The 23411-nt window shown below is 43.0% G+C and overlaps 2 protein-coding genes across 3 annotated transcripts in view; both read right to left on the bottom strand.

The window, feature by feature from the left end:
* LOC127006542 (trafficking protein particle complex subunit 2-like) overlaps nucleotides 1-21502 on the bottom strand; it is a 43417-nt gene extending 21915 nt beyond the window's left edge. Inside the window, exons 1-2 of one of the 2 annotated variants that reach the window (XM_050876510.1) lie at nucleotides 21341-21502; nucleotides 2269-2377 (exon numbers count right to left, since the gene is read on the bottom strand). In XM_050876510.1, coding sequence (XP_050732467.1) covers nucleotides 2269-2364 — 96 coding nt within the window. In that variant the 5' untranslated portion in view covers nucleotides 2365-2377; nucleotides 21341-21502. Of the gene's footprint in view, nucleotides 1-2268; nucleotides 2378-21047; nucleotides 21319-21340 lie in introns of those variants that run through there. The other variant, XM_050876511.1, reaches the window with a different exon arrangement.
* LOC127006540 (putative uncharacterized protein DDB_G0277255) lies at nucleotides 5073-21041 on the bottom strand. The gene is made up of 2 exons (XM_050876507.1): nucleotides 20085-21041; nucleotides 5073-8064 (listed from the first exon to the last, which is right to left on the bottom strand). Exons 1-2 carry the CDS (start codon nucleotides 20815-20817, stop codon nucleotides 7133-7135), a joined length of 1665 nt encoding a protein of 554 aa, XP_050732464.1. The 5' UTR covers nucleotides 20818-21041; the 3' UTR covers nucleotides 5073-7132.
* Nucleotides 21503-23411: the final 1909 nt, after the last annotated feature.

Raw genomic sequence — 23411 nt, 5'->3', positions numbered from 1 at the left:
AGTTTTGGTGTGGGTGTGAGACAGGGGTGTGTCACCATGGCTTTTTAATGTATACATGGATGGCTGTATGAGAAAAATGAAAGCCAGAGTGGGGGAGCTAGGTCCAAGGCTGCAAGTGAAAGGTACAGAGGATTCATTGGTGGCATGCCTGTTTGCAGATGATACAGTATTGTTGGCAGAGAATGAGGGGACGCTGCAGAGGATAGTGGATGAGTTTGACAGGGTGTGTAAGAGGAGAAAGCTGAGAGTGGATGCTGGAAAGAGTAGGGTTATGGTATTTGAGAGAGCAAAGGCAGGTCATTGATTTTGCAAACTCATGCAGAGTTAGAGCAGAGAGCACAACAAAGTGTAGGATAAGGCTGGGGGAGGAGAGAATGGAGGAGGTGACTGAGTTTAAATATTTAGGAACAGTTTTATGTAACCATGGATGTATGAAAGGTGAGGTGAGGGAAAGAGTAGTGAAGGGCAGACAGGTAGTAGGTATATTGGAGAGTTATAAAAGGAAGAAATGTGAGCATGGAGGTAAAGAGGGAAATAAGGAACAGTATTATCCCGCCAGCACTGTCGTCTGCACCACAGCAATTGAGAATACGTGCAGTGGAAATGAGCTATATAAGTGCATGTGGTGTGTCAGGATGGGATGGAAAAAGTAATGAAAGCGTGTATGAGACTTGAGAGGTTTGATATGGGTATGACAGTGAAAGGAGTGGATTGTGGAGTGGTCGAGTGGGTGAAGCGTGGTGCACTGAGATGGTTTCGACACGTGATTAAATATTATATTCAAGAATTTTAGAACAAACATTTAGAGGCAGAGAAGAGAAGGCAGCACAACCAACCGTAAGAAAACCAAGAGGAAGGGCCGTTGCAAAGGCAATTCCTCTGAACAGAACTGAACTGAACGTGATGAGAATGGGGGAGGATATATTTGTGAAGAGAGTGCATGAAGGAAAGATTGAGGCCAGGGGTATCGGGGGAAGATCACCTGTGAAGTGGATCAATAGGATGAGCGAGTATTGGAGTGAGAGAGTTGGAAGTAGCAGGACTGAGTGTGCTGAGAGTGAGTGCCAGAACAGGGAGAGATGGAGACACTTCTGCCATGGCCACCCCCTGGAGGGAAGTTCCCGTGAGGGAGCAGGGTGTCGGAGATATAGATAAATAGCATGCACAAACATCAGAACATGCAGTGTGTTACAATTTATGCATATACAGTTGTCCCTCAAATAGTACGGGGGTTAGGGACCCAGGATCCCCGTACTATTTGAAAATCCGTATAAAATTAGTGTCCCTCCGTGAAACACTCCTGGGCTGCGTTTGAGAGGGAATTAGGACTCTCGGAACGTCCCATGTGCTCTCAAACGGGTGACGCAGCAGCACGAGTTGCCAACTCGGTACGTCCACTGGCTCGCGGCTTTGAGAAATTGAGAGGTGGAGCGCCTTCATGCTATGATGACGTCATCAGCAAATATGGCGGTCTAAACAAACACATATAAGTGTTTCCATTGCATTTCACCTCTCTGTGCCACCATAACCACTGCAGCTTCCTTTTCATCTTCTGTTGTAAGGAGTTCGTCAGCCAGGACAGCTAGTAATGCATGTTAAACGTCGCCAGGAAGATCAGCGGATGCCATTTTGCTGTGAATGGGACACCGTTACCATAGCAACGAAAAGGGTTAGTAAAAGGATGGCCTTTATCTTCACTCTTGCAGCACTCTTGGAGCACTGAGTTACTGCGGCAAGAATTTCTTTTACACTATGATAGATACAGCGAACACTGCTCTCATTCACGTGGTATGCTCTCCCTACCGCAATGTAACTCATCCCAAAACGTAACTTCTCCTAAATCTGAATTCTTCTGCAAGGTAAACAGCTTTCTTGAACACTTTAGGGTGCTTTCAGCAGGTCTTTTGGTAGAACAGTGTTGCCACTCACGTCATGACTACTTGGCGCAACGAGCGGGAAATTTAAAAATCCTAAAAAAATTCTTCCATGACAATCCGTATAAAACCGAAACCGTACTATTGGAAACTGTACTATTTGAGGGACGACTGTAAAAACATAAGTGAAGAATCAGTTCATTTACTGGTTTCTATTGTGGGAAAAGTACACAATTGTAGCCAGGAAAAAATAGGATAAATACTAATACTAAAGATAACAACACAAAAGATCTTACTAACATATAGCTAATAAAGAATACAATGACAGGAAAGGGAGCTATTACAAAATCAATCTCAACCCGACTAGTCTAGAGTTGTTTTGTTTACTATTCACCTTGGGCTCCTTGTTGGTTGGGACAAACTCCATCTCAAACATTGGGTTGTCCTGGTGTCCAACAATAGCAAAGTAGTAGTTCCCAGATACTGCCATGTTTGTTCAAGAGCTGCAAGAATAGAACACACTGTGGCATAACGTATGACGGGCAGCTCTGGCTGCTTCAAATAAAGCAAACCTTAGATTTAGAAGCTGCAATTATTAATGCTGGTTTAATTTCATAAGTATATAACAAATTTACTTTTAAAGATTGCCTTTTCACTGCCAGACCAAGCATCAGTTCATGAATCTTTATAAGACCTATAAGGTTTCTAACGTTTATATAAATCAAAATAACATGGTAATCAATGGGGAATGAAAACAAGGTAATGTTTAAGTCATCTTTATTTATGATACTTGTTCAATGTTATTTTGATATTTTGCAGGAACGACTCTTACGAGGTGACAGACAAGGCACCATCAATGCCTTGAGGGACTTGTCTTTCCTTCAACGTAAACAGGAGGGTCTGCCTCGAGCACAGCTTGAGATCTAAAGTGAATTGGAACGATGAAAGACAGAGCCTAATTATCGTAAAAACAAATGGGTCAAATTACACTTGTGAATAATTGTTCCTTCAGCTTTGCAGGGCTGGAATCTTGTATGTTTATAAACTGTCAAACTGACCTGTGCAATAAGAATGTAAACACCACTATGTTATAAAACTATACTTATGAGTGTATCATCTTTCTGGAAATGCTTGGCCACCTCTTGACTTGGACTAATTCCAAGCTGGCAGTATTTTAAAGAGCACCTACTCACTAGGCACAGAGGGTGGAAGTTTCTCCTGCCCACCGTAGTCCACAGGTACCTTCCTTGGGCTGCCTCAAAGTATGACAACTAAAGTAATTCTAATAATCTAAACTGCTTCAAGTGGTGCAGGAAACAGAATGTACATACAGTTCTTATTCATACTTCATAGAAACATTTAAAACACACACACACCTACTGCAAAGATCTTATGCAAGAATAACAAACAAGAATGGTCCGACAAACAAGGATTTAAGTACATGATGCAACATATATTAATTTTGTACTTTTGTAAGATTATCTTTCCTATCAAGCAAAGTCGTGTACTTAAGTGTCCTGTTTCACATGCTTCACTTCGACTTCAGTGTCATTGAAAAGGCAACAGCCAAAAATTTCAGTTACACTTGTGAATCACTGTTGGATAAATTCCCAGTGAATCGCTGGTAAAGCTGTGACATGCCATTAAGCAAGACACTGATGACTGAATAATGAAAGATGTGAAGAGAGCATTGCTACATGATGCAGTAACATCTAGAGCAGCTACAGGTTGTCATGGACCCTGTTATCAAGGCACTGGAGGGTAATGATGCTGGTTATTATTCTATATGCAGCTTTTTTCTATTAGGTTTATCACCACTGACCCATTCCACTGAAGCATTTTTCTGAAATAATCAGTGGTTACTTTTAGTTAAATTGGGGTCACTTCTCTTTCAGCAACAATTATTTCTCTACCAACATATGCACTTGTTAAAAAAAGTCCTGTATTTCTTTAGGAAGTGTGAAGTTTGATAATATTTTGGACACATTGTAATGTGAATTATAACATGCTGGCAGAGACAAAAGACATTTTAAGTATCACAAAAGAGCAAGAGGCAACCCATGGAAAATATGTCTAACACAAGGGTCTCCACAGGGAATGACTACCAGACCCTGGATAACATGAGCACCAAACACTTGGGAGAGGATCACATGTTTGTTCATCAGATATGCCTACAACAGCCATGACCCTAAGACCAACCTGGTAATGTGCACCAATTCATAGGAACTAACTAGTCTCACTCTATTCAAATCTATGATCAAGAAACAAGATTTCCTGACCAAACAGCCAACCAGCTGACTGAGGAGGATGGACTTTCATGACACCTTGCTGGGTAGCACGTTCCCTCTTCAGAGAAAATAAATAACAGAACACTGAATTAAATAAATCTTACCATCTAACCCCAAAATCCCAGACTAGATGACCACCCCTTTCTCCTTCTGTTCTACCCTTAACAGTCACCATTTAACACAGCCCCAGAATCCAAAACAAGAGCTACTGTGGCATATAGAACTATAAATGTAAGTCTTACACTCTGAGGACGAGACAAGAGGCAAAACATAGATACTAGGCAGCAAGTGTTAGTTAAAAAAGACGTGTTCAGCTTTAAAATTAACAAATTTCTTATGCCAAGAAACAGGATCAAGTGTGGTTGAAATATCAATCACACTCAAGTAAAGGAAGTGAGTGAATGTACCAAGAGTGCATGCAAGGGCAGGAAGATTAGCATGGTGGTAGCTTGATCCCCACCACTAGCCTCAGTTATAGACCTAGTGGCTACAAACACCCATACATCCATTAAACTATAGCTTTGTGTAAGAAGCTCATTGACAGCATGGCCCCATGTGGTGCAGAAGCCCAAGGCACCACTATAAATAAAGAACCTGTTGGGCCATAAGCCCATGACATGCAGGCTGCACACATAAATAGTGAAAGTTTAGAAAGATTAACATTATGAAACTAGATCAAACTAGCGATGAGGTCACCAAATCACAAATTACCAAAACATGGTAGCACATGAATATACTATGAAAACACCTTATCAAGGTTTAAAACATTAGCCTCATACTACCACTTCTGTACTTACAAGCCAGTAAATGTAGACATCACAAATCATTACTGCCAGACTGACAGACTTCCTTTGAAAGTCCAGCACTACATTAATTTTGTCTCAATGGAAGTTCAGACCTTTTACTTTGAAGCTCAAAATTAGTAAGGTCCAGAGAGCATTGCCTGGAAACACTATGGTGTAGGAATTTTTTGAAACTCGCTGGCCACTGCTGTGAATGTCTAGCCTGAGTGCCTGGCTGACTGTGAAGGGATCCTGTGTATGATCTTGCCATCCAATCTGACTCCCAATGGTTTTCCATTCTCGCCCTCCAGTAGCTTGCCAAATTATCTCCCATGGATCCTACACCACTTACTGACACAGGATAAGCCCATATTCTGGTCCTGAGGAAGGAAAAAGACACTATTACAAGTACTGTACAGGGTGGGCAAAGTCAACAGTTACGGCACTCCACCTGACCCTTAACAAAATCCCCCAGCAAAAATCTCTTGCCAGACAGAAAAGGAAGACTTTTCCCACTACTGGTCAGTTGCTAATGAAAACAGTGACCATGAATCCACAAGAAGTCTTCCTTTTGTGCCTGGCACAAAGTTTATGCTGGAAAATTTTGTTGGAGGCAGGTGGTGAGCTGCAGCAAGGAGCACCACAACTGTCGACTTTGCCCACCCGGTACATTTGAAAGTCTCTTTATAGTGATTTTTCCTCCCTTAGGGCCAGAATAAAGGCTTATTCTGAGTCAGTAAGGGGCATAGGACCCATCGCAGTTATAATCTTTTAAGCTAGTGGAAGGGATGAAAAACCACTGAGTCAGATCATACTCTCCCATCCTGTCAGCCAGGCACTGAGACTAAACATTCGCAGCAGTGGACAACAAGCTCCCCGAGTTACCAGAAACTGAAAGAAAAAATATCCCAACAGTGCTTGCCATGCAATGATCTTCAGACCCAACTGAATTTGAAGCCTAATGTAGAGGGTCCAGACTTCCATTGTGGTGACTGTAGAGATCATCACTCGGTTTTCAACCATAGACTGACCCTTAAATGTAGGCCTGTCTTTGCTAACTACCAAAGGAATCAAAGGTAATATTTTTTTTTCAATCTTATTTCCCCATTTCATAATGTATAGAATATTTAAACTAAAAACTTTCCAGCAGGAGCAGTAGGTATGCCTGTACACAATCTAATGCAGGGCTACTCAACTGGCGGCCCGCGGTTCGAATCTGGACCTTCTGAGCTGGACCCCAGGCTCCAGGAGAAACATATAATTAAATAACACAAAGGTCCTAGCAATATTCTTGTAAGTATGAAATATTTATCCGGACCTCTGCATACACTGTTTCTTGTCTAACTGGACCTTTGCTCACAATAGTTGAGTAGCCCTTATGAAATACTTATTATATTGACTTTTGGGGTCCACTGGTGTATTAGAAAAGACTATGGTGTGGCAATACCATACATTTATAGAAAATGGGTTGAAGGCAACCTTCAAAAGATGATATTTTATCAGAACTAATCAAAGTAATTTGATTGAAGAGCATGTATCTGTATTCTGGCAATAGTGACACAAGTTAATACTTCTAACCAGCCCAGAAGTCAATTACCAACTTCAATCACGGCTACCACTCACAATCTTATTATGCAATGAAAAAAGTACCGGTAACTTTAAAATAAATTAAAAGCACATATACATACATACATCTTAAATAATACATTTTTAACACAGTCAGCAATGGTCTTTGTCAATGGTGTAAATATAAATAAATTCTTCACGTAGGTATAAGTTAAACTTTTAAAATAGAATGTATCTGACTCCTTATTCAATAATATTATGTATTACCATATATAATATATACATATTACCTTTAAATAGTAACCACAAAATAGCCTCTGTAAAAATAGGTAAACTTGAACACACTAAGCCAAGGAGCCAAGTGGAGGCCAAGACCCACATCAGAACATGAGACACTAAAACATGTTGTACCTGAACACACAACCATCAGGGTCCACGTGACACAACACTGAGAGGGACCAACAACCTTGGTAGTTACACTAAACAACAAGAGCATAGGGGAGGAAGGAAAGGAGGACTGAAGACGAAGGACCAACTGTGCTGCAAGTCCCTGTCAAAAGAAGTAGCCAATCATCACAAACTCACAACCTGTTGTTTTGACCCTGGCCCATCAAAGCACCAGCTAATCAATATCACCGTTAGTAGCACCAGCAAGGTTGAGGGGCCCACCGCTGCCGCTGCTGCCACTCTCCCGACCAGCCCGAAGCAGCTTAAGCCTCAGGGACCAGTACTGGCACTGGAAGGTGTGTGCCTGCAGCTCCTTTTCAAGCACCCGCATCCGCATTTCATGTTCACGTTGCTCCAGACGGTGGCGTTGTGTCACCAAGCGGATGCTAAGCTGCTGCTCCTCACCCATACCCTCAGTTGGAACCAGGGAGAGCGGCTCCTGCTGTACTGGGTAGACAGGGGTACGGTGGCCCCTGCTGGATTTGGAGGACAAACCATTTGACTTTCTGCCTGAGCGCATGCTGGAACCCTTGGTGGTACCATGCTGGTGCTTGGAGGGCACCATCTTCTTGAGGCTGGGCATGGGCTTGAGGGCAACCTGGACGGGTGAGGTGCTTGGCGAGACAGATTCCCGACTGGGGGTTCCTTGTGCTCCTGCTGGGTTTGGGATGTTGGTGATGGAGAGGCAAGAGGCCAAGCCCTTAGGGAGGATAGGAATTTCTTGGGATGGGGCACCAACAAACCCTGTAGTGGCAGTGCCTGAGTGACCTTTCTTCTTGACATGCATCACCTTGGTGCATGATGGGATGCTGTATTGAAAGCTGTTGCTGTTGTTAATGTTACTGCTGTTGTTGATACTGTGGTTGTTACTGCTGCTACTGTTATTGTTGTTACTGCTGTTGCTGCTGTTACTACTGTTCTTGTAGGGTGTACTGTTGCTGCTACCCTTACTGGTTTTCTTGGCAGGGGGTCGCTTGTGAGCTGCTGCGAGCAGTAGACTGGACAGTTTAGGAGATTCCTGCCGAGCCTTTTTGAGGGCAGGTTCCCTTTCCTCCTCCCCACCAGGGTCAGCACACTGCCAGGCGTCCTCTACTGCTGCATCATATTCTGCGAGAAGCACACCAAGGGATGGAAGAGAAGAGGGGTTAATTGTAAAGTGATGAAAGTCAATTACTATAAACCTGGCCAATTTTCATTTTTAATTCATACTTAAAGAAAAGTCAAATGTGTGGCTTATTAAGTTTTGGCAAACCACACTCTAAATGATATAAATCTGTTTATCACAATCAGCAACAACAGCAGTAGCAGCCATTACCAGTTTACCTAAAAAAAAGCCTTTTTCAATGATAACTACTTCTCTGTCTAATATTAATGTAAAGTTGCTGACAGAAATGAACTGACTTCAGAACAGTTCAATCGGCTGGCAAGAACTGACAACTGACAACTGGGACAGCCATACATTTCGTTCAACCCCATAATAGATAGATAGTTAGACAGACATATTTGTTTATTTTTTCTTATTATATATTAAATCAATTTATATATTCACACACACACGAACTATTAGGCTATCGATATAACTCTTGTGAGATCTGTGTGTAGTCTGGCATCGCAAGGTGTTTCCCACAGGGTACCATAATTTCATATGGCATTCGCTGCATTTATCATAAAAGACACACCTTTTTCATTTTGTTCAATCCCACAAATTGTTCATATATACAGTAAACCATCAATATAAGACTAAATGGGGGGAACTTAGTCCGTTAATGCCAAAATTCTGTTATAGGCGACGGAAATTAAAAAGGTACAGTAAACCCTCGATATAACGGACTCGCTTATAACGGATTTCGGATATAACAGACAAGGTCAGAGGGTCATATATACACCGGGGCCAACCAAGAATAGTTTTTGAACCAACGGTACCCGGTAACTACAACAGCGACAGCTAGCCACCTCGCCCTCCTCCTTTTATCTGCTGTCCCATCCTTTGGTTACTGCAGTCTTTTTAACCCACCTGATATAATATTTTTCTCCTTGTGGTTCCCATTCAAATGAAGAATGTATTTACACCACAAGAAAATTTTATGCATCAATCCAGGACGTAAATGTAATGGAAAATAGCTAATTGTTTGTGAATGTCGGTACTGACATTACTTAAGGAGGTAGAGGGGGGGGAAGCTCCCCCGTTAGGTAGGTTAGGTTAGGTTAAGTTAGGTTTGGTTTGTTTAAATTTATTCGGCAGTGCATGACGGGACAGGGCGGTGGTGGGGGTGGTCCACTACGCTTGCCGGTGTTGTGAGAAATACCTCCTAGCAGAAATAAGTTGCTCTGCTGTCCACCACGCATGCGCACCGGGGGAATACACAGCAGGAAAAAAAAAAACATTATTAATTTGCCAGGTTTTGCTCTAGTTTGTCCACTTCTGATCTTGTAAACTGTGAGTAAAATATAGAAACAGTAAGCAAGTTGAACCTCTCTCTGCAAGCTATTTTGAGGTTGCAGAGGTGGGTGTACAACAGGCATTGAAAAGTCAATCATTTAATGATTTGTGACCGAAACAGTTACAAGAATATTTCATAACACATCGAAAACTACCCAAAATAACAGTTTCGTCTGTCAGTGCATGATTGGCACACTTGTAAAATTTTACACATACCCATAACAATACGGCCAATACGGCCTCCCTGCAGGGCCCCACTGCCAACCTGGCACCCTCAGTGCCTAGCAGTCTGTCGCCAAGTGTGCTGTGCGAATATATTCCCTCAGTGCGCATGCGTGGTGGACAGCAGAGCGACTTATTTCTGCAAGGAGGTATTTCTCGCAACACCGGCCCATGTAATAGGCCACCCCGCCGCCACTTTGCCCCATCCTGCGCTTCGTATTTCTGCCACCCCAGACCGTGGGCTGAATAAAATTAAACTAACGAAACCTAACCTACGTAACGGGCAATACCCTAAGCCAGAGGTTCTCAATTATTTTTCAGTGATGGCACCCTGAACTTATATTAACCCTTTTGTGGCACCCCTTTTTCACACACACACCCTCTTCACATGAATTAACTTCTTTTACACAACTGTACCTGTTTAAATTACTTTAATTAATGAATTAAAATTATTTCCCATATTCAAACCAAAATTAACATATGGTACAGTACATGCTCAAACAGAACTCATCAGTCAAATTAGATTAACTTAAGGGTTATAAATGCAGACTAACATAAAAAAGAAAAAAAAGGATGATTAAAAATTCATGATGATCTTGTGGCACCTCTAGGCACTGTCCGTGGCACCCCAGGCATAAGACTTTTTTGAGGTGTATATACATTCTTCATTTGAATGGAAACCACAAGAATCAAGGAAAATATTATCATCAGGTGGGCTGAACAGACTACAGTAACCAAAGGATGGGACAGCAGATAAAGGGAGGAGGGCGAGGTGGCTAGCAGCCGCTGTTGTAGTTACTGGGCGGTTTGTTCAAAAACTTTTCTTGATCGATCCCCATGGATTTCTGACCCTCTGACCTTGTCGGTTATATCTGAAATCCGTTATAAGCGGGTCCATTATATCGGAGGTTTACTGTACTGTGTATGTATATATATATATATATATATATATATATATATATATATATATATATATATATATATATATATATATATATATATATATATATATATATATATATATATATATATATATATATATATATATATATATATATATATATATATATATATATATATATATATCCCAGGAGTAGGTAGGAAGACACCTACCGAAACGGGTGTAAGTCACTCCCGGTGAGGTATATATGGGAAGCAAGAAGGGTGCTGAAGCCCTCCAAAGACCCTTCCCATGTCCTCACTTTCCATTTCCCTATTGTCTCATCAACACTAGAGAGTAGTTCAGCATGCTCTCTAAAGACAGATCCTCTCTCTTACCACACCACACTACATTCACACCATTTCCCCAAATTTTACAAATTCAAAATGGCATATTTTAACATCGCCTCGGAGTCCCCGCCTGGGGGGGGGAACAAAAATTCCCCCGGGGAGGACTCCCCTTCTGGCTGCTGACTTGAGAGGTGTCTTGATAACTCTTTAGACCTCTTTCTTATTAATTTCTGCAATGTTCGCAGTCTTCGTTTCAATTTCCATTCTGTGGAGCACCATCTCTCCTCCTCTAAACCTCACCTTCTTTTCCTCACCGAAACACAGGTCTCGGCAGCAACTGACAGCAATCTCTACTCTGTTCCCTCCTACTATCTCAATCCTAAATTTCAATCCAAAGCTGGATGTTGCGCCTACGTGCGCAACGACATCACTTGCTCTCGTGCCCATGACCTTGACTCTTCAGAATTTTCCACCATCTGGCTAAGACTTCATTGTCATTCTATTACAGGTAACTCTCGATTTATGCGAGTATTGTGTCCTTGAAGAGGTCGCATAAATCAAAAACAATGTAAATCAAACAAGAGGTAGGTTTCTATCGAAAAATAAATATTCACTTCATTCAGTGGAGAGAGAGAGAAAGAGAGAATATCCATATCACCGAGATATCCACTCAGGCACTCAGTCTCAGCCTCACGCGTGTGAGGAAGAAATGAGGGACACCATGAGCGACTGGCTAGCATTGGTACCGGTACCATACCATATAGCTGGTACCGTTAGTACCTGTACTGGTACCGGTACCTGCCCACCCCTATTGTTGAGTAGCGTGGCAGCGTGGGTACTGTATTGTTGTTCAAGTGGCGCGCGGGAAGAACTGAGCTCAGCTGTGTGGCCGCGGCGCTGTGTGAGTCCAGTTGCGTGAGACATCTGGTGGTCACTCCATAAAATATCGCGTATAAGTGAAAAAAACGTGTAAATTAAACATTTATTTGGATTTTGGACCCCACGTTATTTTAAAAATGCGTAAACCAAACTCGCGTAAATCAAGTTACCTGTAATAAATACATCTGCGCTGTTTATCTTTCACCTAACTCTACTAACTATGTAAAATTCTTTGACTACTTGAACTCTGAAGTGGAGCACATCTTGTCCCACTCTCCCTTCGCTGAAATCTCCATCCTAGGAGATGTACGGATGCCAGATGCCTCCACCATTCTTCTGAGTCAAGAACTGGCAGTATATTTGAAACGTAGGGAGTGTAGAGTGTGATGATTATATATATGATCCCCGTACGGGTGGGGCGTGTGGCAGCGCACTTATATAAACGATCGCCATAATGTAAGGGTTAAGAATGATGTTTTCTATGCCCTCTCTGGCCTCAACTCTCAGAAGGCTTATGGACCTAATGGAGTGCCTTGAAAACAGTGCTTCCTGCTGGAAGTACGCCTTCATACAGCCTGTGCCTAAGAAGGGTGACCGTTCCAATCCCTCAAACTACCGCCCTATAGCTTTACTTTCCTGTCTATCTAAAGCAGGGGTTCCCAACCGGTGGGTTGCGACCCCCTGGGGGGTCACGAAGCCTTAGCAAGGGGGTCACAAACCGTGCTATTAGTTGCTTGGGATAATATTGATTTCAACTCCTCAATTAGATTTTTTTTGTGCTCGTACATATATTTTGCTTTTGCTTCAGTGCAAAAAAAAAAGTGTGTTACAGCGGTCCAATGTCATTAGATGACATTGGGGGTGTCTGTATGCGTGGCTGTTAGTGTATGTCCCTGCGTGAATGTGTATGTGTCTGTACTAGCGAGTATATAGTATGTCTAAATGTGAGTTTATACATATGTACCTAAGCTTGAGTGTCTGTTCAGCTATGCTTCAGTATGTGTGTTCAGTCAGTTAGTGCTGTAGCGCGTTCGGGGTGTGTGTGTGTGTGTGTGTGTGTGTGTGTGTGTGTGTGTGTGCACGCTCGCTGTCAACACATGACTCACTGCCCATCACTGATTGGCCGGCGAAGAATCGCGTGACTGGGATGAGGGGCCAGAGGATAATGCGCGGGGCATAAGGCAGCGAGAAGTTGGGGTGATTGTGTCGCGTGTCTCGTCGGTTATTATTGCAGTAGAGGTGAGTTGTGTTTAACAGGCATGTTGTGGTGGTATATGGGGTTTTGTTTGAATGCATATTTTTATTGGTATCTTGTGTCTTTTGTATTCTTATTGTGATTTAGTTTGCCAATAAATAATTACAAAATTATTGAATGATTTTTTTAAAGATACCATTTCTTTCTCTCTCCTTAACAAAAAAATAAAATGAAAATCAAGCTGGTGATAGTAGGGGGTTGCGTGGGTTTCAAGGTTTTGGGTAAGGGGTCGCGAGTGCAAAAACGTTGGGAACCACTGATCTAAAGCTTTTAAATCAATCCTTAACCGGAAGATTCAAAAGCACCTTTCCACTTCTAACCTTCTATCTGATCGCCAGTATGGGGGGGGGGGGGGGGGGGGCATACATACACATGTACATTATAATATACACATTACAAGATTGCTCCCTCGTGCACGAGGGACCACGGGCCTTTGCCAAAGGCGGCCCGTAGCAGGGAGCCGACAGACCGACTCTGTCAGCGATCGAATTCTAGCCAACCAAGTCGGTCCGTCGACGAGGACTGGCGTGTCTCTCGCCAGTATGGGTTCCGCAAGGGGCGTTCTACTGACAATCTTCTTGCTCTTTTAACTGATTCTTGGTCATCCACTCTTAGCCGTTTTGGTGAAACTTTCTCTGCTGCGCTAGACATATCGAAAGCCTTCGATAAAGTCTGGCACAAATCTTTGCTTTCTAAACTGCCCTCTTTTGGATTCTATCCCTCTGTCTGTTCCTTTGACTCCAGTTTCCTTTCTGGCTGTTCTATCTCTGCTGTGGTAGACGGTCACTGTTCTTCCCCTAAACCTATCAACAGTGGTGTTCCACAGGGCTCTGTTCTATCACCCACTCTCTTCCTATTATTCATCATTGATCTTCTTTCCATAACAAACTGTCCTATCCACTCATACGCTGATGACTTCACTCTGCATTATTCAACTTCTTTCAAAAGAAGACTTTCTCAACAGGAATTACATGACTCAAGGCTGGAGGCTGCAGAACGCTTAACCTCAGACCTTACTATCATTTCTGATTGGGGTAAAAGGAACCTTGTGTCCTTTAGTGCCTCAAAAACCCAATTTCTCCACCTATCAACTCGACACAATCTTCCAAACACCTATCCCCTAATCTTCGACAACACTCGAGTGAGACATGTTTCTATATTTTATGCCATAGCTCACCTCATATACGAGATAGCCAGATTTGGTTGACACCATCAGACTCAGCAGTGACTGTAGAATCAAGATGTATTGTAAAAACTCGACAAACAAAAAAGAAAATGGTATTACGATGAGTTGAACTGCGAAGATGTTAAAAAAAGTTTTATAACATATTTTACTTGTGCTTGCTGTCTTCAACAGTTGTTCATTGATTGCTGAAATATATCATTACATTACGTAGGAAAAACTCGTGAACATGAGTGTGATCAGAATGCAGATAAAGCTCCACATATTGAAAACACAGACTTATTTATAGCAACATGTCACTCGCCGCAACCATCACCGCACATGCGAAACGCTGCGTGATGGTTGGTGGTGGGGGAGGGTCATGGATAGGAGGGACGGGGCAGCAGCAACACTGCGGGAACCTTCCAGAAAGATCACATTGCGCTCCCCTTAAATAAATAACTCTGTGTTTCCAATATATTCCAATATGGTAATTTGGGTGAACTGACTAAAGACTCCACATGGGTGACTGAGGCAGTGTTGTCAAATGTGGCCGGCATAAATCAGTTAGAAGACTTCAAGATTACTCAACATACGTCATACATCCGCAGGATTTTTATTGTTGATTCTTAAATGTCATTTGTATTGAATATTATTAATATTATCTTCGTTATTAATCACTTTGGGTGTGAAAGCTCCATTAATGTGACAACACTGTACGAGGAGGCACGTCGCACACTGAGACGAAAACGGTCCGGTTGCGATCCGTCACTCCACTCCTGTGTGAAAGGCCTGACCTGTTTCAAGAGGTTTGTTTTCAAGTGGCATGCCACATACCATGCAACATGCCACTTTGGTGTGAAAGGTGCCTTAGAGGAACTGAGTTAATAATTTGGTAAGGTCTGGTTACTAACTGAGTAAATAAAGGTACAGTAAAGGTGGGTGCATACTGCATACGCTATAGTTGTGCGTGGCTGCGGTGCTAATGTCCGATCCATTGGCCCTTTGAGCCTGTGGTATGTAAGAACCAGTTACCACGGGACACGGGCCAATGTGAAATCTGGGATTGCAACAGTTACCTTCCCCAGGTTTCCCCAGGTACCCATTTATCGATCAGCCCAAGAGGGAAGATGAACAACTGGGTGAGCTGCACGCCGGCTGCCCAGGCCAGGATTCGAATCCAGGCACGCGGAGTAGTAGCCTGGCACGCTGACCACTAGACCACGGAGGCGTTACAAACGAGTAGGGCTAAGTTACTTATTTGGTAGGGTTAGAAGAGGCTGAATGAGGCTAGATTACTTATTTGGCTACAAATTTAAATAGTGTTAGGTTACTTATTTGGTGGAGTTAGATTACAAATTTAAGTGGTGCTTGATTATTTATTTGGTGAGGTTAGAATAGAAACTGAAAGATGCTAGATTATTCGTTTGGTGGGATTAGGTTATAAGTTTAGTAGGACTAATTTACATATTACACAAAACTTCACCTGGAAGAAATACAAAAATTGTGAAGATTGGTGTCACAATAAGGTGGATTTATTATATTATGCACCCTTCCATATTTTGTCTCCTACTTGACCAACTGCTCTGTTGTTGAAATACTGTCTTCTACCAACCTTCAACCCTGCCAGAAAGCCACAGGAAATACAAAGATCAAAATGTTTGAAAAAAGCCATGAAATGTGTGTGGGGACCCACACGGCCACATGCGGTTCAGTAACCCATGACCACATCAAATATTTACTGTCGGTAGACTACAGTACCCTCTCGAGTTTCGCGTTCGCTTCGTTCCGAAGGTATAGCACTAAACTCAAGGATCGCGAAACTCGAAGTATTGAAAACACTGAAAAAGTGCTTATTTGTTCCGACCCGAGGAAATTTTTTTTTCTTCTCTTTTACATGTGGTCTATGGTGTTGGTAGACTATCCATCTGGGCCTGATGGTCAGCCCTGAGCCCGTCATGGCGCAGGCAACTGTTTATAGTGCCGCAATTATAATTGGCTCATGCTGCCCCCCGGAGCTCACTTTTTTCCCTCCTTTACTCCCTTGTTATCTCAAAATACATACCTTGGAAAAAGGAAGAAAACAGGAAGAGAATGGGTCATTCTATAGCCACAGATGAAGCCTTACGATTGGCTGAGCTCTGAAAACACACTTGTGATTCACTGGGAGTTCGATGACGTCATCGCCGGCACTCACCCAATCAGCAGCCTCACTGCCTTCAGGCGGTGTCACACTGGCCATTTTCCTCTAACCGTTGTGACTACTGGCAACGCCTGTACGCCTATCCAGGAGCGAGTTGTCGGTTGTCCATAAGCTGGTGTCACACTGGGCCTTTTTCTTCCCACCTTGTTGGCAGCAGCTTGGGCAACCAGCAAATTTGCAGGTGTGCATCACACACATAAGGGGAAATTAGAAGGGTGTGGGGGGGGCGAGGGGCAGAAGGGAGAGTCAGGTCATGTCATGACACACACACAAAGAAAGGGAAATGAGAAGGGTGGGGGTAGGGAGGGGCAGAAGGGAGAGTCAGGTCATGTCTTGACCTGAGTCAGGTCATATCCTGACCAAAGCCCTGATCTGACTCCTTTCTGACCCTCCCTCCCCACACCTTCTCCTTTCTCCTTGTTTACATCCTCTCTATCTCATCTTTCACGAGAGGGGCTCATAACCAGAGTCAAGCAACACACCTCCTCTCAAGTTGGGGGCTCGCGTGGTATTGAGGCTGCACCGAGTTGAACCAAACGCGACTGGGAGGAGGAGGAGGCGGGAAGTTCAAACGCGGTTAATGTTTTAATAAGTCTCTCTCTCTCTCTCTCTCTTGTCATAGCCACAATGTTCGGAGGAAAACGTCCAGTGTGATACTACCTTTTAAGGTAGAGTGGCTAAGAGTGCATGACACTGATGGTAAGTAGACGTGACCCGTACATGTCAAAGCAGCGCGAAACTCAGGGTGATAATGCACGAAAGTCGGGATGTAAGAATTTAGGACTAACCGCGAAATTCGAGGATCACAAAACTCGGATAGCGCAAAACTCGAGAGGGTACTGTAGGTTAGATACATCAGGTTAACCCCTTAACCCTTTCCATCCGTGACGCAGACATCAGCATCACAGTATGAAAAGGGTCAAGAGGAAATGGAAGAGGATTACAGTAATCCCTCGCCATATCGCAGTTCACTTATCGCAGTCTCGCGGATTTTTAATTTGTAAATATTTAGTTTCGTATCGCATATTTTTCGCTATATCGCGGGATTTTGCAGTATAGAGGTATTCTAAAATATTTATCATTTTACTTATTTTGCATTCAAAGAAGCATTTTGTAGCCTAACAAAATGTAAATATAAAAAAAATTAAGAAAGTATTCATAAGAACATATTAAAGAATATTAATTTGAAATAAAGTGTAGCATACAGCAGATGAGTAGACAAAGACTCGTACATATGTAAAACGCAGCTATGGCCGCTTCCGCTTGAGCTAGTTTGCCCATGTGTGATTGTACACGACCCTTGTTTGACCCCCCCCCCCGTCTTCTTCGTTGTCTGCGTACCGGTAAAACAAGACCACCATCTTGAAGTTCAAGGAATGTACTTCCATATGCTGTTTGGTTTATTGATCTAGGTTACGTATTTTTTTTGGGCAAATATTTTCCCAAGGGCAACTTTTGCCCAATTATTCCAGGCTGCAGCACAAGACCGCTGAAATATGCCAGGGGGTAAGGGGTTAAATAGGTTAGTTTAGATTTTTTTTATGATAAAATGTGAGATTGGCTCTGCAGTGCACCGCTGTTGTTACTGGCAATGGAACAGGCAGGCAGTGATTTATTTATTTATTTATTTATTTTTTTATTTTATTTTTTTTACAGCAAGGGAGGCAGCTCAAGGGCAAAAAGCATAGACTAAAAAAAAAAAAAAAAAAAAAAAAAAAAAAAAAAAGCCAACTAAACACTGCTACAGCAAATAAAAATAAGAGATTTGGATAGAATAGGGATAAGCGAGAGTAGAAAGTCATGTGCAGCAGGACTGTGGGAGGTAGGTAGGCATGCAGTTAGCAGTTAACGCTGCCTATGGTTTTCCAGGAGGTTTGAAGGTTGGCAGGAAACATACAGGGCAATAGAAGAGCAGTTAGTTAAATAGGAAATGAGACAGGCATAAAGTAAATTCTAACCCAGAATTATCATAAGCACTTGTACATTTACTGGAAACATGGTTGAGCCTTCAGTGATATAAAATACAGTGATCCCTCACCATATCACGGTTCACTTATCGCTGTCTCACTGTATCGCGGATTTTTAAATTGTATGTATCGCGGATAATATATTTATTATTTTAAGTATTTTGCAGAAAAAGAAGCATTTTCTAGCCTAAAAAATTAAAAATATAAAAAATATTAATTAGAACATTAAAATATTATATCGAAATACAATACGTAGCGTACAGCAGATGAGTAGACAAAGACTCGCATATAAGGAAAACGCAGCTACGGCCGCTTCCACTTGAACTAGTTTGCCACGTGTGATCGTACACGACACACTATTGGCTGATGTATGTGGGGCGACCAACCAGAGCACAGTGTTCTGTATCCTGGGCGCTGATTGGCTCAGCAACCATAGCATTTATTGGTTCGTGAGTGGTTAGCTTGGAGACAAATGGAGAGTGTGTTACAGCTTGCTACCATTAAATGCTACGAGAACTTGGCAGTGAGGACCCAGACAGTATGAGGCAGTGGCTACACTTGGATAAGACTCAAGTCCTAAACTTGCTCAACATAATTACTCCAAGCTTATCTAGTTTTGTAGAACTCTTTGCGGTAATGGAATAAACACGCAGATAGCTACTGAACCGAACCGCTGATACGCTCTTCTTCTTCTTGTGACCACAACTTACTGACCTCATGAGAAATTATCCGACATGTTGGTGACTGAGCTTCTGACAAGAATTTCGATGAGTTTCCTGTGAAATGCAGCCGACTTTGAATCTCCCTCGAGAAACTAGTGGTTGGGTGACCGTGTTCACACGGGCTGAGGCGAGATTCAGAAATGTGTGTTTATATAAATTATATAAAATATAATATGGTTAAGATTCGTTTTAGGTCCGTGCCAGTATCTCATTACCTACCTTATGAAACATCAGTATCTCTTCATATATCTTTTCTACAAACCTTCAACAGTCATGGAAACGCTTTGAAAATCCAATTCAAGGACTTTTTTTTTACTCTTGAAAATATGGGATAATGTTTACGAAAGCGTGTTGCCTCCTCTAGCGGCGGTGCAGCCGGTGTTGTGAGAAATACCTCCTCGCTGAAAAAGTCACATATACATGTGGGGGGGGGTTCCTGGTTAAAAGGGGGGGGGTCGAGGGGGGCGCAGCCCCCCCCGTTAGTATGTCGTAAAGTTCGGTTGTTGTAGTTTAAATATTATACCCCACCCAAAAACCACAGCGAGCTATTTTACGGCCAAGGGCGGTAGCGTCGTCGCGGCCGCCGCCAGAGGAGGCGACGCGCTTCCGTAAACATTATCCCCTATTTTCAGGAGTAAAAAAAAAAAGTCCTTGAATTGGATTTTCAAAGCGTTTCCATGACTGTTGAAGGTTTGTAGAAAAGATATATGAAGAGATATGTGATGTTTCATAAAGTAGATTAAGCGATACTGGCACGGACCTAATACGAATCTTTACCTATAATATATAAAGTATATAAATGATAAAATAAAAATAAGGTCACTACTTCGTGGATTTTCACCATCGCGGGGGGTTCTGGAACCTAACCTCCACGATAAATGGGGGATCACTGTATCTTTGACTTGGACAATATTCAGCTAAGGTTATAGATATATTTATCTATCTTTAGAAATTGGAATTAGTCAGTCTTTTAGTCAACCATGTTTCATTGTGCCCACATAACCTATCCCAAAGTGCTCACCCTAAGGTATTGATGGGGGTACGCACCTGGTGCAAAGTGGAAGGCGTCATGATCCGGCGGCTCCATCTTGATGTCTACCTCAGCTTCCCCTTCAGCCTTGACCTCTACTTTGAACATCTCCTTCTCGGCCTGCTTGGCACGGTACTTCATGTTGTCCCAACACTTGCGCAGCTCCTTCTCTGTGCGCACCATGATGTTGTCTGTGCTGTTGTACTCCTCCACGATCTGCTGCCACACATTCTGCTTCTCCAGGTAAATCTCACGTGTGCGGCTGCGCGTGTCCACAATGTTACGGTACTTGTTGATGATGCCCACCAGAACTGAGCGCTCCACCTCCGTGAAGATGTTGCGGTGGGTCAGGACACCGTTGGACATGTTCTTGAGCACAGGGTATGCGTAGTTGGTAGGTTCCACAGTAGTGATCACCTCCAGGGGCAGGTCTGCCATAGGATATGCTTCACCCTCTACGGGGTAGCTGCTGCTCCCACCGCCACCACCATCGCCATACTCCTCCCCCTGACTCTCCTCGCCGCCACCACCGCCACTGTCCCTTGCATCCTCCTGGTCAGACTTGGCAGAGTGCTCAGAGTCATCCTCGCCACTGCCATCACTGTCTGAGGAAGAGTCTTCAATCTCCCCCTTGCTGTGCTCCTCCTCAGACTCCCTGCCATTCTCCATAACGTCCCCGTGCTTGCTTTCACCCTCACTGTCCTCACTGCCCGAGGGCGAGGACGACCGTTCGGCCCCGGGCTCCTCCATGCTGGAGACGAGGGGCACCCCACTAGGCAGGCCTCAGACCTCAGGCCTCCACTTCACACACGCCGCACCTCGAGCCACCTCTGGCGCCAGCTGGAGAGGGCCGCGGGCGCTCTTGCCTCATCCTTAGGCAGGACTTTCCTTATCCTTGACCCGAAAGACCTGGCCCTCGAAAGGACCCTAACCAACGCAGGCCAGTCACTGTCCCGCGGCTGGGAGGGATGGCAACTCACTCTAATAGTCACTGAATATCCTTAGTGGTGGGGCAGGAGGGAAAGGGGAAAGAGTGGAGGGCTGCAGGTGTCACTTAATATGGCGCTGGGTGAAAGGAAAGTGTGGCGCCTCGTCCTCATTGGTCGAGGAGCAGCTCGAGGGAGCCGCCAGCCAATCAGCGACAAGGACCTCCCACTCGACCCTCGATCTTACCACCATTTTTTCCGTAGCTATGCTCTAAAATCACCCCTCTTTTCCAAACTGCCAGCTCTATTGGACCATTTCGTCGTCATAAAATGCCTGAACCACCTACCAGGGGCACGAAGGAAGTAATAAGGGCGAAAGATTGGGTCCGTGTCAGCTTTCTCCGATTATTCTTGGCCTTGGCCTGTGACGTCACTGTTGATTACCGAATGTACGGAGTAACAAATGCTGCATCTTCTCAAGGACTTTGATTATTTACATTATTTAACAAAATAATACAACTGAGATGTGTAATTTAGAGCAATCCACAAGAAAATATGATAGATACTGCACTGATTGAGGTGGGGATTATCTTTTCGTATTTACTGCGTTCCAATTTTTTTCCACTTGTTCCCGGTAATTAATGCAGTTTTTTTTTTTTTCTTCTATACAGCCTTCTCCTAATTATGTTCCTTTAATATTGGTGTTTGGTACCAAAGCTGATCAACAGTATTTTCAAACTTTATTGTTTACCTAGTATAGTACCTAGCCTAATTTATGGATCTCTCCAAGAGAATGGGACCACGTACGGCATGATCATCCAGTCCTTTATGCAAATATATTTTGATTGATTGATTGATAGTTTATTGTTGCAGGTAAACAACAAGGGAGAAGGGAGGATTTTTGTCCTTTCACACTCAACATTTGCCTCCCCCTCCTACCTTAATTCTTTCCTCAGTGACTGTAAAACGCTAAGCTCAGTAAAACTCTAAGCCTTATATATACCCATATGCTTTACATACAGTTAATAACACCGCATTTTTGTAACTCATTTTCACATTTTCTGCGTGATAAGACCACCCTGCCCCACTGCATTCAGTCACCACCTTAATTATACCATCCATAATCTGATTGCTTCTATATCATTGATATTGTCCTCACCAGAGACATCCAATTAAATAAATGTCTATTTCATTTGCCCGTTCTCAATCTTTTTTTTTTTTTTTTACTTTTGTGTCCATATCTTATTGCTCCTGTGTGTTGGTGTTGGTACAGTTAGTAAATCATATATAGTATAGGTACTATACTTTCACTTTTTCTCAATGTCCTTTCAGCCTTCATTTGGCCTACGAACTTAATTTCCTCATTGTCACACGAAAAAGGGCAAAACTAATATAATTAATTATCAATTATTTGCTGCCCTAGCCTGATTTCACTGCTTCACAATGTCAAGTCTGCCTTTTTCTTGTCACTGCCACAAGCCCCGTCCGGCCAGTGTGCGGTGTTGTGATATTTGAGATAAGAATGCATATGCCATGGTATCATTATAAAAAGATAGCTGTTCATGGTGAATTCATATTTGATTCTATGTAAAAATAAATGGACTGTATTGGCTATACAGGCAGCGCCACACGTGGCCAGTCGGTGAACTGTCAAAGCAGTACTTTCCGTAGAACTCAAGTTCCTCCAGGATACAGGGCCTTAAATTGGTACCGCCACCGCTCCAAGCCAACGACTGCACACACTTTACTCCAACTCGATTTCCTGACTCTACTATTTGACATGGAGGAAAACTGAAATCGGGTAGGAGTGAAGTGTGTGCAATCATCGGCTTGAAGCGATGGCGGCACCATGGCCTTGTATCCCGGAGACAACCTCACACGCACTCTAGTCTAGAACTTGAACTCTATGGAAAGGACAGCTTGGAGTTTTACATAGAAAATCAGACCACACAGACCCCATGGTCCAGACTTGGTGGTCTGTCCTTAAACCTAAGTGATTTTACATTAATCAGAAGACTCCAAAACGTTGCATTTCTACTCTAGTTGATATTAAGTTGAAGGAAGTGACGGTCGAGCTTATTTTTGAAGGAGTCAATCGTGTTACACTGGATCACTGATGGTGGAAGCTTTCCATTCTCGCACTACAACGTTGGTGAAGAAAAATTTGGTGCAGTCTGAATTTACTTGTCTACATCTGAGTTTTACGCCATTGTTCCTCGTGCGCAAAGTGTCATCGATCATAAACAATGTTGATCTGTCTACATTCGTGAAACCATTAAGTATTTTAAAATATTCGATCAGTTTTCCTCGGAGGCGACGTTTCTCAAGAGAGAACATGTTAAGGGTAGAAAGCCTTTCTTCGTAGGATTTGTTGCGCAAGGAAGGGATCATTTTCGTTGCCCGACGCTGAACACCTTC

The sequence above is a fragment of the Eriocheir sinensis genome, chromosome 33, assembly GCF_024679095.1.
Source record: "Eriocheir sinensis breed Jianghai 21 chromosome 33, ASM2467909v1, whole genome shotgun sequence".
In the NCBI taxonomy this organism is placed as follows: Eukaryota; Metazoa; Arthropoda; class Malacostraca; order Decapoda; family Varunidae; genus Eriocheir; species Eriocheir sinensis.
The sequence above is the reverse complement of the archived record's forward strand: the minus strand, read 5'-3'. Positions and strand labels throughout refer to the sequence as shown.

Excerpts from the sequence above, each read along its gene's own strand:
- LOC127006540 (XM_050876507.1), bottom strand. The coding sequence starts at position 20,817 with ATGGAGGAGCCCGGGGCCGAACGGTCGTCCTCGCCCTCGGGCAGTGAG. Across the intron at positions 8,065-20,084 it reads CGCCTTCCACTTTGCACCAG|AATATGATGCAGCAGTAGAG; the intron begins GTGCGTACCCCC and ends TGCTTCTCGCAG.